The 19,070-nt window shown below is 39.3% G+C and overlaps 1 protein-coding gene across 1 annotated transcript in view; it reads left to right on the top strand.

The window, feature by feature from the left end:
* The window catches only part of SH3YL1 (SH3 and SYLF domain containing 1), a 65,780-nt gene extending 49,473 nt beyond the window's left edge, over positions 1-16,307 (top strand). Inside the window, exon 10 of the mRNA XM_024215815.1 lies at positions 16,111-16,307. Coding sequence (XP_024071583.1) covers positions 16,111-16,307 — 197 coding nt within the window. The remainder of the gene's footprint in view (positions 1-16,110) is intronic.
* The last annotated feature ends 2,763 nt before the right edge of the window (positions 16,308-19,070 follow it).

Genomic DNA, 19,070 nt, shown 5'->3' with positions numbered 1-19,070 from the left:
GCAGTACTAAATCAAAGTTACTTACTATCTTAAAGGGATGTTTGTGAAGTTTAAATTAGTATTATAAAGTGCAGTCAGTGTAAAAAATTATTAGGTTCACAATATGATTCAGTGACAGAGGAGAGATTAGAATTCAAGAACCCCCATCCCTAAATTCTGTTCACTAGGCCATCATGTTTGAAGCGTTTTTTCTCTGTTTCTTTGCTTAGCAGCCTTTCACTAGTCTCTGAAATCCCAGATTTGATGCAGGCTCAATATGTGTTTTGAAGTCCATATGTTGTGAGTATGCAAAGACACATATGGCTTTAATGTCTCCTTAAACATTGTGTGTCTCAGGAAGTTCATTGGCAGCATACAAGGTTCCCAAACTGCAAGTTAGTTTTATTAATCTGCTGCCCCACACTGTCTGAAACTAATCAATGCTCATTAAGGCCAACAGAAACCAACAAATTTGGAGTTTGTAGGCCTAGCTGTTTCTAAGGGCTTGTCTTCACTACCTGCTGCTGCAATCGATGCAGCGGGTGTCGATTTAGCAGGTCTGATGAAGACCAGCTAAATCGAAGGCAGAGTAAGGTAAGTCGACTGGAGAATGTCTCCTGTCAACGCAGCCCAGTGAAGACAGCGGGGTAAGTCAACCTAAGCGACTTTGACTCCAGCTATGTTATTCACATACCTGGAGTAACGTAACTTAGGTCAACTTACCCCGGTAGTGAAGACAAGCCCTGAGACACAAAGAAAAAAAAAGGGGAGGGGGGTTCAGAAGTTTCCCCAAAAGCAAATTACACCTCAGATTTTGAACTCTGGCATCTCACAAACGACTTGTCTGGTTATCCTTAAACCTTCCAGAAAAACCTCCATTGTCATAAGATCCTGATCATGACTTTACATGGATTGGAAAGTTCTGGTATTTAGTGTGCTTGGGGTGGTGAAAATCATAATTGCATTTATATTGGGAGAAATAGCTCCTAATCACTGGCACTCTCCATAACAAAGTAGACGGCATTTAAATTTTGAAAAGCCTGATGAAGAATTACAGTTAGTAGCCACTTGTTCTTTAAATTTACTCTGAACCAATTTTATTTCAAAACCAGCAGCCTTTCTGCATTTTTTGTCAAGATCAAGTCTATTCACAGACATCACAGTGTCTGGGATAAAGCTGAAATGGTTCTCCTAGGTGATGCTACTGGGCAAATTCAGAGGGAAGACCAAATGTGCTGTGGATCTTTGAGGGCATTGTATTTTTTCCATTTACAAATACCTCTAATTACATGTACTGGTGGTGTTGATGAAGTACATTGCAAGTTTGGTATAGGCAACATTTATATTTTGAACCTTAGAGACAGTAATACTCTTTTCCCAGAAGTTCCACATTCCTGAAATTTGAAAGTAGGCTTTCTCCACAAGGGGCTAGATGACATGCTTTTTATTTCACTTGCTCCAGCATTTATTTTCTGCTCACCTAATCTATGTATGACAACTCTGGCATTGTCTTGGCAAGTCTCAGAGCCAAGTGGGAAGAGATTTAACTAGGGATCCAGCGTGCATCTATTTATTCTCATTCATCTGGTTCCACACTGTAGAAATACTTTCACTGTGACAAAGACCACTATGGGAGAGATGCAAGTGTCTCCAAATTCTGTGTTGCTGGTAGCCTCCTCACAGGACTTTAGAATTTTGATCATGAACATGGCTAAGCTCCTCTGCCTAAGTCGGTGTATCAACCAGGGATCGGCAACCTTTGGCACGTGGCCTGTCAGGGAAATCCACTGGCAGAACGGTTTGTTTACCTGCAGCATCCGGAGGTTCGTCCAATCGCAGCTCCCACTGGCCACGGTTCGCTGTTCCAGGCCAATGGAGGCTGTGGGAAGCAACAGCCAGCACATCCCTCGGCCCGCAGCCCCCATTGGCCTGGAACAGTGAACAAACTGTCCCGGCCCGTCAGCGGATTTCCCTGACGGGCCGCGTGCCAAAGGTTGCTGATCCCTGGTATAGACTTTTGCCTCCTCAAAGCAAAAAATGTCCAGGGACTGCCTGTTTTGCACCAGATTTTGTAGCATGTGATATCTGGAGTTTCACCTTGTATCCTGAGAGGGGCATGCCCTTGAGAATTTTCATCTTTACAGAACATAGTCAATTTAGCAGTGTTACTCAGAGGGTACGTCTACACTTACCGTAGGATCCGGCGGCAGGCAATCGATGTTCTGGGATCGATCCCGGAAGTGCTCGCCGTCGACGCCGGTACTCCAGCTCGGCGAGCGGAGTATGCGGCATCGATGGGGGAGCCTTCCTGCCGCATCTGGACCCACGGTAAGTTCGGACTAAGGTACTTCGAATTCAGCTACGTTATTAACGTAGCTGAATTTGCGTACCTTAGTCCGAAGCGGGGGGGTAGTGTGGACCAGGCCTGAGAGGAATGGCTTTTTCTCTCTCCATTCTGGCTCAAGAAATTTAAAATGGTGGCGTCAACTGTACTAAGTAAGATTGGTCAAAGTTGAAATGCAGATGCATTTGCATGGCAACAGGTGCAGCTTAGATGACTATTTGAGATTTAAGCATTTTTATCTGGATCAGACATGTGGTAATCACTATGGTAGAAGACCGGTTTTCTAAAGATCTTAGGGAAAAGTCCAAAATGCTTGAAAAATCCAGCATATCTCTTTCTTAAGCTGGGGGAGACACAAGCATTTTCATTAAACAGAATTGTAAATGAGAATTCATAAGATTAGGTCTGTGCAGTATTCAAAAAGAGGCTGTTAACATGATCAGGATGTACCTATGTATAGAATCAAGGATGGTAGATATTTCAGAAATGATGGGTCTGAATTTTCTCTCATGTACAATAGAATTACAGTGGTTGTAAAAAAACTAGTGATCTCAGTGTATTTACTCCTGATTAACATAAGTATGAGAATAGATGTAGGCCTACAGGTGCTATCTAAAAATTGAAACCATTCTGCCATGTACCGTAGGCATATGAACTTTATCATAGACCTTTTTCTGTCATTCCCCTCTGTTGTTGCTACTCACTGGCTACAGTTTACTGTGGAATAGGAGATGTATTGGTTACATTTTATTTTGTAAATAAATTTGTCATCTCTGTTGTATAATTTCAAGGTGCAGTAGAGCAGATGTTTTTGAAATAGGATGATGATTAGCAATAGCAATAATTCAGTGAAAGTTGAATCAAATATTTAGTATCACTACTTAATATGTTCATAAAATTATTGATATTCATAACATTAATTTGTACCTAAGTATATAGGCACTTAAATAGGACATATGCCTGTATTTGGGTAAACTGCATGTTAAATTGGGACTAAAAAGGAGAATTATGGAAAATGTAATGTTTTTAGAATAATAAATCTACTCTCAAGGAAAGGACAAATATATGTCAGAATCAAACAGAAGCACTTCAGAATGGAAGCAAAAGTGTTCACACACAAATCTATACAGTAGTATCTTCTTCCTTTTTATAGTAATATGTGGGGCAATTTATAGCAGATTATAACCTGTAAAAGCAACAAGCCAGTTCAAAGTGACTAATAGATATTTGTTTTGGAAGATCCTTTCACAGAGGGATAATGTGGCCTATCTATCATAAGCCTTAGTGACATATGTACAAATTTAGTAAACATTCAGGAGTAAACCCCCGGAAAGTACTTAGTTTTTAAAGGTTTTATCCAAGCCTGATCTATTTTTGTGGTTTCCTGGCCAGGATTGTGACATGTTTATATTTAGTTACAGGAATAATAAACATCCATCTGGTGGTCCCTCAGTATTAATTTTGTTGCTGTTAAGAACTGTATCTTAATACTAATAGTAAAGTAGGAAATCCCAGGAAACTATTTCAGAGACTCTCTTAATTTGGGATTCACTTTTACTAGGATCACAGTACACTTAGGTTGTATGCAGAAAGTCAAATCAAATAGTTTTTGGCTTATGTTGTGGTAAACTGAGCAAAAATATGTAACCATGTGGGACTCGGTCATATTGGAGCAAATATCTCATAAACCACATATAGTATTCTGAGCTAGCTGATTATAAGGTATAAAGAGATTGAGGTCAGGACATGCTAGAATTAGACAATTTGATTCATGAATGTAATGGAAAGCTTGTATTTTGTTAAATATCTGAAGTAAGGGCAGGAAGAAGGTAAAATTAAAACAGGCTTCTCTTCACCTAGGAAAGCAGTATTTAAGACTAGCTAGACTTCCCTCAGTAATACAGCTGATAGAAATTTACCCTATTCCCAAAAGCATCTCTAATCCTTTGTTACTACCCCTTGTGTATACACCCAAATGGCATTTTTAGATCCATTAAATTGCCAACTACATCAAGAAAACAGTGTTAAAGGTTTTACGTAGGCTGAGATTTTTGACATTTTTTTCTGAAATCCTAAGGAGAACTGTGGATTGTTTCATTTATCTTTGCCACAGGTGTTATAGTAATATCATCAACTTTTTCAATAAACTTTTGAGCTTTTAAAAGCTACTTTTGGTATATTTCTTCACTTTGCTTTCAACTAAATGAGACTACATTATAAAACAAATCTTATTTGTAATACTTGAAATAATTGGATTCCTGGGATGCTGTCAATGAGAGTCAATTACATTCAATTACTATGATGAAAAGATCCACAATATTTAGTAGTGATGTTACAGTAATGGAAAAAATAGATTTTAATGCTATTTTGGTGTCAGTATTGCTCTCTGAGTAATTGCTGAAGGTGACCTGAAATGCCATCTTAAAAAATACAAAAAGTTGTTGAATATCCTGGCTAATTAACTGAATGCAAATGTAGACTTAAAACCTATTTATTTGTAATTTTTAAATGAAGATTTGTATATTATAATTGAAAATTAGTGCTTCACAGAGTTCTGAACTGTGACAGTGGGCGAAATAACTGATATAGATACTGTGGTGATGAGCACGGTATAAGAGCCTATATGGAATAGAAAAAGCAAGACAAGGAATACTCTGATTAACTGTTAAAAAAAAGTCATCAGCACTGGTAGGGGAAGGAGGTTTTTAACTCCTTGAACTTAGGTCTTAGTAAGTAAATAGCTTTGTACTTAATCAATTTTATAGAATTCTATATTACAATAGAATTATTCAAACAGTTAAAGACCAGAAGAAATCACTATAATGATCTGGTCTGGCCTCCTGTATGTCACAGGCTATACATAAAAGATTATTTCAGGGGCAGTTGACCAGAAGGATTGCTGCCTCTCTATACCATGATGTGATGCTTTTACTTATTCAGCCCAAAGTCGCAGCTATACGGCACTGTGAACTCACATAAAATTTGCTCTACATTGTAGCCCCTAGGTTTCTCAGTTATTATGCTTTCCCAATTTCCTTCCCCCTACAGAATAACAATATTATGCATTAATTTTCTCTGGATGTATTAGCTTGCATTTTTCCATGTTGAATTACTGTTCATGTTTTGCCCATGTTTCTGATGTCTCTAGATACCATTGTATTATTTCTCAGTCTGGTGTTTGCAATTTCTCCCAGTTTAGTATCATGTACAAATTTAGCTAATATGCCATATATTGCCTCTTCCAAATAATTAAAGGGGATATTTAAGACAAGGTCTAGCACAGATCCCTGAAGTAGCCAACTGTACACTTCAATCAACTTGATGCCACAGGATTACGGCTAGATGCCATTTATAATTAACTTTTATGTACTGTTCTTTAACCAATTTTGAGTCCAGATAAGTGTTCCTATCCAGGTGTACTTGAATTAATCTTTCAATTAAGATTTCATAATTTACAGTATCAAATGCTTACCTACAGTACATTAAACAGAAATTAAATTGAATAAAATAGCTAGCCCTACTATTTTTACCCTCAAAAATTGGAAGTTCAGTTCAGGTTTTGGGCAAAAGTAAAGTGTTTTATTTTATCTGAACTATTTCATCCTACTGTGTATTATAATAGGATTCTTCTACAGAGACATAGCATGGAGTTTTCAGAAAGGGAGAGTGAAGGAAGCAGACAGCAAAGTTGGGACATCAATTGAGACTCATTATAAAACTGTCAGCAATTGCTACAGGATGACTATAAATTAGATATGTACTGAGAGAAAATACAGAGAGACTTATCAATGTCATCAGAAAAAAAGAGAAAATGTTGCAGATCATTTCTAAATATTTGAATTGAATTTTAAAACAGAATAATTCCCCCAGCCTGCTTTACAGCATGTCTCAAAATGAGAAAGGTACACACCAAAACTGCAGACCATCTCTTGTATTTTGTTCTAGCAGTAGCATCGTTTGCATTCATAGTCCTGAATGCAGCAAAGGCTTCTGCACCAAATTTTCAATAAAGTTGAAGCAGTTGAATGAACTATATTAGTATATTAGGGGCACACAGAAAGCCAGGGGAAGGGAGATATTGCCAGCAGCACTGTGGTGGGATGAGGCCAGAGTCATAGATCCACAAGCAAGAGGGATAAAAGAAGCCAGTATGTTACCTTATCTTCACAATTAGTATAAAGTACAGTGTAAAAGATAACAGTGTATGTTATGTATACTTTGAGTCTTTATCTGCACAAATTGGCCAGTGATACCAATGTGTCACAGATCTATTACTAGCAAGTCTTTTGATAATCCTCATTCTGCTCCATCTTTCAAATAATACATTATGAACAGTTATATGATGCCAGTCTAAGAACCAGAGGCAATTACTGTGAGCTCTGAATCTTCTATCCAAAAATTTGGTTAGATTAACACCTAAAACATCAAAAATCATTTAAACAAAGGCTTGTGACAAAACCTAAACAATATTGGAATTTTTTAACATAAAAGATCACCTAGGCCCAAATGCATCTATTTATTTATTTGTTTGTGTTTTCATAGATTGCCATGCTCAAGGGCACTGTTGGATTGTCTAGTCTGACCTCCTGTTTAACACAGGCCATAGAACTTCCTCAGAATAATTCCTGTTTCAGACTGGAAATAAGGCGTAACTTTTTAATGGGGGAGATTAATTAACCATTGGAACAATTTACCAAGGGTTGTGGTGAATTTTCCATCTCTGACCATTTTTAAATCAAGATTGTATGTTTTTTCTAAAAGATAAGCACTAGGAATTATTTTGGGAAAATTCTGTGGCCTGTGCTATACAGGTCAGACTACATGATCACAATGGTTCTTCTTTGAGTGCTTGCTCATGTCCATTCCATATTAGGTGTATGTGCTCGCCACATGCACCGGTACCAGAAGTTTTTCCCTCAGCAGTATCCTTAGGGGACTGGCTCTGGTGCCCTCTGGAGCAGCACGCACATGTCGTGGTATAAGGGGCGCCTCCGGCTCCCCCAACTCTCAGTTCCTTCTTGCCACCAGTGACGGTGCTGGAACGTCTGCTGCTTCGGCTAACATTGTTTTGTTCGCCGTTCTTGTGAACTTTATAAAACCTGTAATATAGTTGTATATAGTTAGTAGTTGAATTAGTTACCCTTAGTAGTAGTTCGTAAAGGCTTTGTTAGTCCTGAACGGGACTCAGCCGGGGGATGGGGCATGCCCCAGTCCCCAGGCTTTAAACCCTGCGATCGTTGCAAACGGCCTATGCCCATGAGTGATTCACATAGTAGCTCCTCAGGTGCTTCGGCGAAGGGCACATAAGCAACAGGTGTCATATTTGTAAGTCCTTCAACCCAGGATGAAAAAGGAGAGGGACAACTGCCTTAAAGCGCTCCTGATGGAGTCGGCACTCACTCCGGCACTGGAGCAACAGTCTGACTAGGCACTGATCTCCACAGTGTCGGTGTGCAGTGCTCAGCCGGGGCCGTCCACGAGCCGACACCAATCCCCCTCCATGGCTCTGGCCAAGAAGCTGAAGAATACAGTGAGGGAAAGATCTCCTACTTCCCGCAAGAGAAAGGAGAGGGCTGGTGGCGAGCCAAGACCAGCGCCGGGCAGCTCAGTGCCTCCTTCTTTTATTTTTTTAAAGATTTGAAACAGAAATCATGACTTTAGGTGGAGAAAAAGTAGTATTTGAGTTAGTCTCTAGCACTAAAAGAAATGAGGAAAATATATGACAAGGAAAGCTGTGTGAAACTCAGAGTTTTTGGTACACAGGTCTCTGTGCAAATATTTTCTTTGTACTGATTAAAATGAGTTTTGACTTTCAGGCTTATGTGAACCAAATACATGGTTCTTGGTTGCATGGGGTTCTATAAATAATAAATAATGGAGATATCCTATCTCCTAGAACTGGAAGGGACCTTGAAAGGTCATCGAGTCCAGCCCCCTGCCTTCACTAGCAGGACCAAGTACTGATTTTGCCCCAGATCCCTAAGTGGCCCCCTCAAGGATTGAACTCACAACCCTGGGTTTAGCAGGCCAATGCTCAAACCACTGAGCTATGTATCTGCATAGGCCTTAAGTCTTTACTGAAGGTAGTCTCCTGCTCATTCACAGTGCCTTCCAGTCTTTCCTTTCTTTTACAGTTAAAAATAAGCTGAATCTTGTGGATTTTTTTCTTCCATTGGTATAGGACCTTATATTAACCTAAAGAACTCCGAATTTAAAAAGTGAACTGTTGGGATAGTATATGCATTGAAATAGTCTAATTAAAATAGAGAGTTTTTGTAATATAATTAGCCATTATTTCATCTGCAAGCTTCAATGTATTAGATCCAAAAGTCTCAATGATCTAGACATCCTATGCTGAATGTAGCACTGTAGCACCATCTTGTGTAAGCTGGAAATTTGATGTTTCAAGAAATGCATCCCTGTTTCAAAGGTTTTCAAGTATTAAGAAATCTTCATTTTTCCACTATAAAATGAACAGTGTTAACTTTGACAGTAAACTTTAGAATATTTTATTACAATTGAGTCTGTGAAATATAAAACATATGTTCTCCACTGTAGTATATCAGTGTTTTATGTCTATATCATATTGAGCAAATTAATATACAGTGCAGTAGATATTCCAACCATATTCTGTCCAATGGAAATGAAGAGGAAAAACAAGTTTAAGATTTTTCTTATTTTACCTCACAGTTTACATCATCATATATAGCACTTCTTAAAATGCACAGAACTTAAAAATGGTTCAACACAATGTTTAGGCAAGAGTTGTAGGTAATCTTGATGATATACATTTGAATTATTTCAGTTTTGTGCTGTTAAAACAAATGAGGACAGAGAAGTAAGGCAAAGAGCGAGATTAGAGACTTATCAAAAAATAAAATGAAATTAAGAACTAGGAAAATGCAAGCTCAGGGGAAATAAATTATTTAAGAATAATTCTGCATTAAATGTATGAGAGAGAGTTAGAAAGTAATAAAGCTGCAAAAGGCTTAGGAGAGATAGCAGATAACAAATAGTCTATGAGTTTGCAATGCAGTATGGGTAATAATCCAAATGCAGTAGTACTTTGGGGATCTGAGTGTGGGGAAGAATGCCCATATAGAGAAGTTTAAAAAAAAGTGCGGGGGGTGAAAGGCATATCTTGCCTTCACTCTCTGGAGGAAAGGATAAATGGAGTTATAATTAATGGAAGGTACAGATTCCCCACAAACATGCATTCATTACTCTTTCCCTCTGCCCTCTGGATTGGTCAGGTGTCTTGAACTAGAGCTGAGGCAGCAGTGGCGAAACACCATGCTTCCAGGTATCCATGAGATACTTCTGCCTCAGGTCCCAGGCACACTAGGAACACTAAAGGAGATAGAATTTTGTCTGTATTATTTGAAGTACTGGTATGGATGAGTCTAGGCCTGCCCAGGGCCGGCTCCAGCTTTTTTGCCGCCCCAAGCGGCAAAGAAAAAAAAAAAGATAAAGCCACGATCGACGGCACTTAGGCGGCAGCTCTACCGCACCGCTTCATTCTTTGGCGGCAATTCGGCAGCCGGTCCTTCCCTCTGAGAGGGACTGAGAGACCCGCCTCCGAAGACCTGGATGTGCCGCCCCTTTCCATTGGCCGCCCCAAGCACCTGCTTCCTGCGCTGGTGCCTGGAGCCGGCCCTGGGCCTGCCCAAAATTAAATGCCCTGCCCCTCAGCTAAGGGAGAGGAACCACTAAGTCCAAGCTCCAATTGATTATGAGGGACAACAAAGGAGAAAACAGGAAGGGCGTGAGGTCAAAGGTTAAAAAACAGAAGGGGACACAGAGCAGAAACCCCCCGACAGTGCCTACTGCTCCTCAAAGGCATTTAGAGGCATGATTGGGTAAGGGACCAGAGCACCCCCCAACCCCTGTCCAACTTCCTCCTCCTGATATGATGGATGGCCAGCGCCGGAAGTAGGTTGATGAGGAGATCCCAATACTTTGTGGGGCCACGGATGTGGTATGCATAAGTGGAGCCAGATGAGGTACTGCAACCGAATGCATTCTACATAGATGTGCTCCAGGGTCTCCCTCTCATCACAAAAGGGACAGCTGTTGGTGGAGTTCATAAACCACACCAGGTACACACTTGTGCTCATGGCTCCGAGGAGGAACTGTCATCTAATTTCCCTGGTGGGCCATGGAACCACAGTGGAGTACAAGCTGGCCCATTGGGGTTCCTTGCCCTCAGTAAGTGGCAACAGGTCCCATCACGTGGTATCAGGGCAGGACATAAGGGTGAGGAAGTGGATGGTATGAGGCATGAGTACATACGGACATTCTCTGGGTGCAGTTTGGAGTTAGACCAACTGGATATCATGCAGCCAGCTCAAGTGGTATGTCAGGGACAGCCAGGGAGGGTTGTGAGGCAAACGCCCAATGAAAAGTTCTGAAGGGCCAGAGGTAAGGGATGGTTTTATCTGTAAGAGTTGAGGTAGTGGTGCATATATACTGGGTCCCCTCTACCTTCCAGAGTACCTCTTCCCCCACATAAACTCCAGCCCATCTTGCACAGCATAGCTCTCACATTTTAGCTTCCTTCCACTCCTCCTGTTCTCTCCCCTCACAGCCCTGCTCAGCCCTTGTGCTCCCTTAAAGGCCCAGTTTACATCCCCTGCTGCTCAGCCTGTCTCCCTTTGCTCTGTGAGAGTGGGTCTGGTGAGGCAGGCTGGGAGCAAAACCAGAAATAGCTGACAGAATTTGACAGTTCTGGCTGATGGCAGTGGTGATCAGCTAGGTTGTGATGGGTATGGAGAATAAGGCTGTATTTAATTAGTCAGTTTCAAAAGTGGCCTATGTGTACATGAAGTTTGAGTTTGGGCACTGTGGTGGTGTAGGGATGAGAACCTAAAAGTGGGGACTGCCAAGGAGCATTTTAAAATGTTTTCTTTACAAAAGTAAATATTTTTCTTTAAAAATACATGGAAAATCTCATGGTCTTCTAAAGTGAGATTGATTTTGGCCCTGAATTTGGTACAGTCAGTAAAGTCTGAAACAGGGATGTTAGTCCTTTTAAATGCAGACTTCAGTAGAGCCTTGTGCAGATACAAATTTATATCCGCGGGTGTGGATATCCACAGATATAAATCGGCATCCACGGAACTGTTTCTCCTGGGAACCGCAGTGGTGAAAGGAGCAGAATGTGGAGCTTCCACTCCCAGGAGCCAGTGCCCCACGCTGGCAGCTCCTCCGGCACAGCTGTATTGCCTCTAGCCCTGCCCCGTCCCTTCCATTCAGCTGTCGACTCCCACTGCCTGTTGATCCAGCGAGTAATATAGACAAGCCCTAAGAAATCAGTATTGCTCCCACTGAAGTCAGTGGCAAGACTTCCCATCAACTTCAGTGAAAGTAGGATGTGGCCTTGAACTTCCTCCCTAAGTGCTTATGTTCTTTAACATAATGCATCATGCATCCGACAAAGTGGGCATTCACCCACGAAAGCTTATGCTCCAAAACATCTGTTAGTCTTAAAGGTGCCACAGAACTCTCTGTTGCTATGTTCTTTAAGATTTTGTTGCCAATTATCATGTCTTCCCAACCCTGTTGTCATTGGTTGGTCAATGTTTATTTAATCTTTCCTCTTCAATCAGTCCACCCATCCAAACTTCTGATAATTTCCCTTGCTCTTCTCTGAACTCCCTGAGATAAACTTAATTGATATGAGCCAGTTGTGTATTGATTTAGGTGTGTTCACACAGAGGGTTTGCACTTGTTTCGTTAATTCAATTTAAAAACTGATTTTAGTTAAACCAGTGCAACTATTTTGTGTAAAGATGCCGAGAGTCAGAGCTCAGGGAGTTAAAAGAAGAGCAACAAAAATCATTAGGAGGTTGGAAGGATTAATTTATGAGGAAAGATTAAAAGTACTAAAATATTTATACATTGGTTAAACAATGACAACAGGGCTGGGGAGACATGATAATTATCCACAAGTATTTAGATGATGTAAACGGCAAGTAGGGAGAAAACCTATGGCCTAATCCTGTTCCTACTGACGTCAATAGGAGTCTTGCCATTGACTACACTGGGAGCAGGATTATACAAATGATATTAAGGGGCCCAGTGGAGGCCACATAGGGGTTAACCATTCCCTTTGAGGTGTCTCCTTTTACCCAATAGCATCACCTGTCTCCATTAGCAGATTCTGAATGGGCTATTCAGTGGCCAAAGACACGTTTAACTGTAAACTGTAAAGACCGAACAGGGAAATGGGAGGAAATTATTAAATATATAGCAAATGAGACATGACACCGTGTTTGCAGAAAGAGCTCAGAGCATGATTTCTACATTTATAAGAGTAGATCATATAAGCAATGCTTAATGTTTGTGTTGTTATTACATTTAATAGACAAAATTAGACATTTACATTTGAACTGCCTTTCAAAAGAAGTTATGACTTCAAAATGTAATTTGTTAGGTGACACTTGCATTTATATTTTTCCCCCTCTGAGATATTTTACTTACTTTTTTTCTTCAATGTTTTAAACCACCATAACTTTCAGGAATGTGAAGCCTCTAAAGTAAAAAAATACATAAGAATATCATTTTATTGGGGTTTGAGTCATTTCAGTAGCAGAATGTTGACTGAAAAAGTTGGTGAGTTTCTCTCAGAACAGAATTGTAAATGTGCTTTTGTTGATTACCAGTGCAAACACGTACTACATGAGAAAGCAATCGGGCATTTTAAAGCTGAAAACATTCTTTAAGAGATGTGTACTAAAATGTATTGTGGTAGCTGTTTAATTAAAGCTGTCTTGCTTTCCATCAAAAACCCAATTTTGACTTACTTGGCATCCTCTCAAGCCGCCAGTAAAGATCAGACCATAAAAGGCCAGAATGTGATACCCTACTCACATTGAATAGTACGATACTTGGTGTGAAAACCATTGACGTCATTTGGACTATTTGCAGAGTAAGGTACTACCAAATGTGTGTAAGGGTATCACAGTTAGGGTCAAGCAAATTGAATAACGTCTCATAGCCTTTATCCTTCCTTACAAAGTTAGAAATAGTATTAGCAGATATTTTAAAATATCCTGGGGACTTCTAAAGGGACAGTTAGAAATAGTAAACTATGTATAGGGAGAAATTCCATGTTGATTGTAGCCACCATTTCTAACCATGAAATTTTCAGTGTATTCGATTTTGCCAAGATTTTATTAATTTATTAATTTGTGATATCACTTTTTATAATTTATCAAAGTTCATTAGAATATTTATTCCTCAGAGTTGCACAAAATGAGGCACGCATTTCAATTTATGAGATCTTATGTGATTTTACTTTTTCTGTGTAATATTAGTGGTCACTAGGGCTGTCAAGCGATTAAAAAAATTAATCGTGATTAATCACGTGATTAATTGCACTGTTAAACAATAATAGAATACAATATAATTTAAATATTTGGGATGTTTTCTACATTTTCAAATATATTGATTACAATTACAACACAGAATACAAATTGTACAGTGTTCATTTAATATTTATTTTTGATTACAAATATTTTCACTGTAAAAAACACAAGAAATAGTATTTTTCAATTCACCTAATACAAGTACTGTAGTGCAATCTCTTTATCATAAAAGTTGAACTAACAAATGTAAATTATGTACAAAAACACCTGCATTCAAAAATAAAACAATGTAAAACTTTAGAGCCTACAAGTCCACTCAGTCTTACTTCTTATTCAGCCAATCCCTTAAACAAACAAGTTTGTTTACATTTGCAGCTGCCTGCTTCTTGTTTACAGTGTCATCTGAAAGTGAGAACAGGCGTTCGCATGGCACTGTTGTAGCAAGCGTCACAAGATATTTACGTGCCAGATGCGCTAAAGATTCATATGTCCCTTCATGCTTCAACCACCATTCCAGAGGACATGCGTCCATGCTGATGAGGGATTCTGCTTGATAACAACCCAAAGCAGTGCGGACCGATGCATGTTCATTTTCATCATCTGAGTAAGATGCCACCAGCAGAAGGTTGATTTTCTTTTTTGGTGGTTTGGGTAGCTATCTTTAGAAATCTCACATTGGTACCTTCTTTGCATTTTATCAAATCTGTTCTTAAAATGAACAACATGTGCTGAGTCATCATCCGAGACTACTCTAACATGAAATATATGGCAGAATGCTGGTAAAACAGAGCTGGAGACATACATTTCTCCCCCAAAGAGTTCAGTCACAAATTTAATTAACGCATTATTTATTTAATGAGCATCATCAGCATGGAAGCACGTCCTCTGGAATGGTGGCCGAAGCATGAAGGGGCATACGAATGTTTAGCATATCTGGAAAATACCTTTCAGTGCCGGCTACAAAAGTCCCATGCGAACTCCTTTTCTCATTTTCTGGTGACATTGTAAATAAGAAGTGGGCAGCATTATCTCCTGTAAATGTAAACAAACTTGTTTGTCTTAACGATTGGCTGAACAAGAAGTAGGACTGAGTGGACTTGTAGGCTCTAAAGTTTTGTATTGTTTAATTTTTTTGAGTTAATTGCGTGAGTTAACGGCGATTAATCGACAGCCCTACTGGCCACAATTTCTGATTTTATGTAATTTACTTTAAAACTGGACCCTTTCAAACCTTCAGTTTCTTTTTATTTTGTCAAAGATTTTCAGGTAAGATAATATTCATATAATATGGTCTGCATACAAAATAATTTTTTGGTGTTACTATTTTGTTTTAATTCTTTTAATTGCTGGATTGTTCCTTATTTTAGATACATATTATTCCATTGCCAGGTTCACCTACGTAGAGGGAATAGCTCTTATGTACATCTTCTTACACATACTCCTGTCTTATTTTATAGATGGATTTGATTGTATAATAATGACCCAGTATCATGGGAATGAGAGCCATTTATTATTTGGGAGATGGGGTGCTACTAGGCTATGATTGGAGTCAGGGCTTGAAAATATGTACCTGACACTTATTGTTATTCCATAATAGCTCTTAAGATTTTGCACACTGTGTTCAGCACAGCCGGCTCCAGGGTTTTCGCTGCCCCAAGCGTCAAAAAAAAAAAGCCGCAATCGCGATCGGTGGCAGCTCCACCACACCGCTTTCTAATTTGGCGGCAGGTCCTTCCCTCCAAGAGGGACTGAGGGACCCGCCGCCGAAGAGCCCAACATGCCGCCCCTTCCCCTTGGCCGCCCCAAGCACCTGCTTGCTGAGCTGGTGCCTGGAGCCTGCCCTGGTGTTCAGTTATGTCTTAGAGAATGCTGATTCTTCAACACCCTGGGGCTTTGTCCTGCTCCCATTCACTTTATGGTGCAGGATTGACCCCCTGAAGAGGAAGACCAGCAATCTGTGTATTGAGGTTCTGTTTTCACTGTGCTCATGGTGTCATGACATATTTATTATAAAAACGGCCATATTGGGTCAGACCAAAGGTCCATCGAGCCTAGTGTCCTGTCTTCTGACAATGCCCAATGCCAGATGCTTCAGAGGGAATGAACAGAACAGGTAATCATCAAGTGATCCATCCCCTGTTGCCTATTCTCAGCTTCTGGCAAACAGAGGCTAGGGACACCATCCCTATGATAGACCAGTCTGAGAATGTATTGAAAATGAGCTTCATTACATCTGCAGTTAGAGAGAAAGAGAGTATGTGTGTATAAAACTATAATGCACTGAATTTGTTACCCTTATTAGTGATTCTTTCCATCTTTTAGGGATACTGAATTTGAGAATATACTGTACATGAAATTCAACATGTTAATAAAATCTTTTTAAAATAAAATAAGACTTCAATTGATCTTTCTTTTTAGGGAATTGGAGTAAACCTATGGAAGTGACAGCACTTTATTCATTTGAAGGACAGCAACCAGGTGACTTGAATTTCAAAGCTGGAGAGAAAATCATTGTCAAAACCAAAACAAATTCACAGTTCGACTGGTGGGAAGGAAGCATCGGAGGACAAACTGGCATCTTCCCAGCCAATTACGTTACCACGAACTGTAACTAAAATGCATTCAATGGCCTTAATGTTTTTTTTTTCTAAACTTCTTTTCTGAAATATCCACTGGATGGTGTACAATCAATTTACAATTTGTATTTTTAACAAATTGTCCTATAAAAATGTTTTTATTCTGCTTCCAATTACAACACATTTTTTAGAGTTGATTTTTGTATGGAAAAAAATTATAAATATAAAAAGATATATTAGAAGAGTATTTTGATTTTTAATAAGTTATTTTGTCTCTAATGTTCTCTTTCCTTAATCCATAATAAATATTCTCTAATAAACTCTATTCAAGCTACCTATCCGTTGTAGTTTTGCTTACTCTCAGAAAATGTGTGAGCATTTATTTCAGGGGAGATTGTGGAAAAAGGAATATATGATAGAAGAAATTTCCTTTTTTCTTAAGTATTATTTTGGACATTATTTTTTAAGAATGATTTTAGTTACATATCTCTAATACATTCATCACAAGGTGTACTGGTTAGGTAAATAATTTTTTTACAAATCTAATATCAATATATTTAGTTATAGGACAAGTAATTCTATACAGATTCTTATATAGCCCTAATCATTGCAGTATCCAAGTACTTTCCAGTAGTGTATACAAATAAGTGACTATCATCTGTTGTATGTGATTCTTTCTTTCTCTGATCCTCTTCCTAGAGGGAGAACTGTGTGCACTGTAGTGTTTTGTTTGGTAAGTGTTTTTTAAATTGTGTGTTTTTATATTAGAGAAGAGGCAAGGTTGAAGAAGTGCAGCTTGTATTTGAAGCAGAATGTGGTGGGGGTTCTGATAATAATTAATGGAGATATCCTATCTCCTAGAGCTGGAAGGGACCTTGACAGGTCATCGAGTCCAGCCCCCTGCCTTCACTAGCAGGACCAAGTACTGATTTTGCCCCAGATCCCTAAGTGGCCCCCTCAAGGATTGAGCTCACAACCCTGGGTTTAGCAGGCCAATGCTCAAACCACTGAGCTATCCCTGATGGTCCTCAGTTCCCTGAAAAATCTCTGTCTTCTGCACAGATAAGCTTTACACTTGCGTTAAAATGTAAGGTTAGCAAAAAAGTTCAAATTGTACAGTTATCCTCCTTTTTCTTTAGAAAAATTTGTATACACTTAGTCTTAAAGGAAAGGACAACTTGGGGAAAATAAAAGAGAAGACAGGATTAATATGAATGAATAGAAGAAACATTATTTGATGGTGTATGAGTAATGTTGTTAAATATCAATGCTTAGCATCTCCATACCACTTTTCATCCATAGATCTTCACTTAATTTACAAAGGTAGGTAAGTAAAATAATTCCCATTGTATAGATGCAGGAAATTTTGTTCACAGAGAGATTGTGATTTGCCCAAGGCAATATGGCAAGTCAGTGGCAGAGATGGAAATAGAATTCAGGTCTTCTGACTAACAATTCAGCATTCTATCCATTGGGCCATGCTGAATTAACATTATTTAATTTCTGGCATAGTATCATAGAAGTGTAGGACTGAAACGGACCTCAATAGGTCATCTAGTTCAGTCCCATGCACTCAAGGCAGGACTCTGGAATAACTAGACCATTCCTGACAGGTGTTTGTCTAACCTGGTCTTTAAAACTCCAATGACAGAGATTCTGCAAGCTCCGTAGGCAATTTTTTCCAGTGCTTTAATCACCCTGACAGTAAGTTTTTCATAATGCATAAAAGGAAAAAATAAAACTTCCTTATAGGTTGTTTTTAAACAAAAAAAAAAAAAAAAAATGCATTAAGGAGAGATCATTCCCCCATCCTTAGGACTTTTGTTTTATTTCAATCATGCCTGCAAAGGTTGCTATAATCCTTTCTCTCTACCGGGTTTACTGATTCTGACAATGGGTTTTGCTATTTTGGAAGCAGAGGTAAATATGTGGGTTCTGGTTGTCAATTTAGCTTCTTCCACTGAAAAGCTCTCCAGTTCTCTATCTCCAGAGCTGCAAAAAAGATCTAGAAATGCCCTCTGCAGTGCTCAAGACTTGACCCCAATATTTGAAAAACTGGGACTCAAATATCCTCGCAATATTTCACGCAGCATTTACAGAAACTACTGCCTTCATAAGGATTGCTTTACCATCCAGCAATAGGTAGAAAGAGAGCCTCCAAATTCTCTATTGTTAGATGGTACATATTAGAAGCTTATTAAGGAGGGGAAAAAATCACAGTCATCCCTGTATGCAGTATGTGCCACATGATGAGTTAGCCTGTCCCTACAGTTCATTTTAGCATTCATTATTTCAATCTTTCCTTCCACCGAAGTCAAACAAAGATTGATTTTCTAGTCTGGAGAAGATTTCTTCAAATGTCACCCTTGTGATTTGTTCAGACAGCACCACGCTCAATTTCAGTGTTGAATCTGCATGTGTTTTGCTTTTCCTTATTTTTTTGGAGGGCACAAAGTACTTCCTCCAAAGAGTAACGGTTTGAGTAAATAGACAGGATAGTGTGATCTGGTAAACAGAATTGACAATCTGTGGCCCCTCAGTCCCACACTGAGGTCTTGCCATGTTTAACTGGGAGCTTTAGAAATACTTGAAATGAAATGATGGAGATAACCTATCTCCTAGAGCTGGAAGGGACCTTGAAAGGTCATCGAGTCCAGCCCCCTGCCTTCACTAGCAGGACCAAGTACTGATTTTGCCCCAGATCCCTAAGTGGTCTCCTCAAGCAGTGAGCTCACAACCCTGGGTTTAGCAGGCCAATGCTCAAACCACTGAGCTATCCCTCCCCCCCTTACATTACCCAAC

The sequence above is a fragment of the Terrapene carolina genome, unplaced genomic scaffold (genome assembly GCF_002925995.2).
Source record: "Terrapene carolina triunguis isolate 2854851 unplaced genomic scaffold, T_m_triunguis-2.0 Scaffold42, whole genome shotgun sequence".
Classification (NCBI taxonomy): domain Eukaryota; kingdom Metazoa; phylum Chordata; order Testudines; family Emydidae; genus Terrapene; species Terrapene triunguis.
The sequence above is the reverse complement of the archived record's forward strand: the minus strand, read 5'-3'. Positions and strand labels throughout refer to the sequence as shown.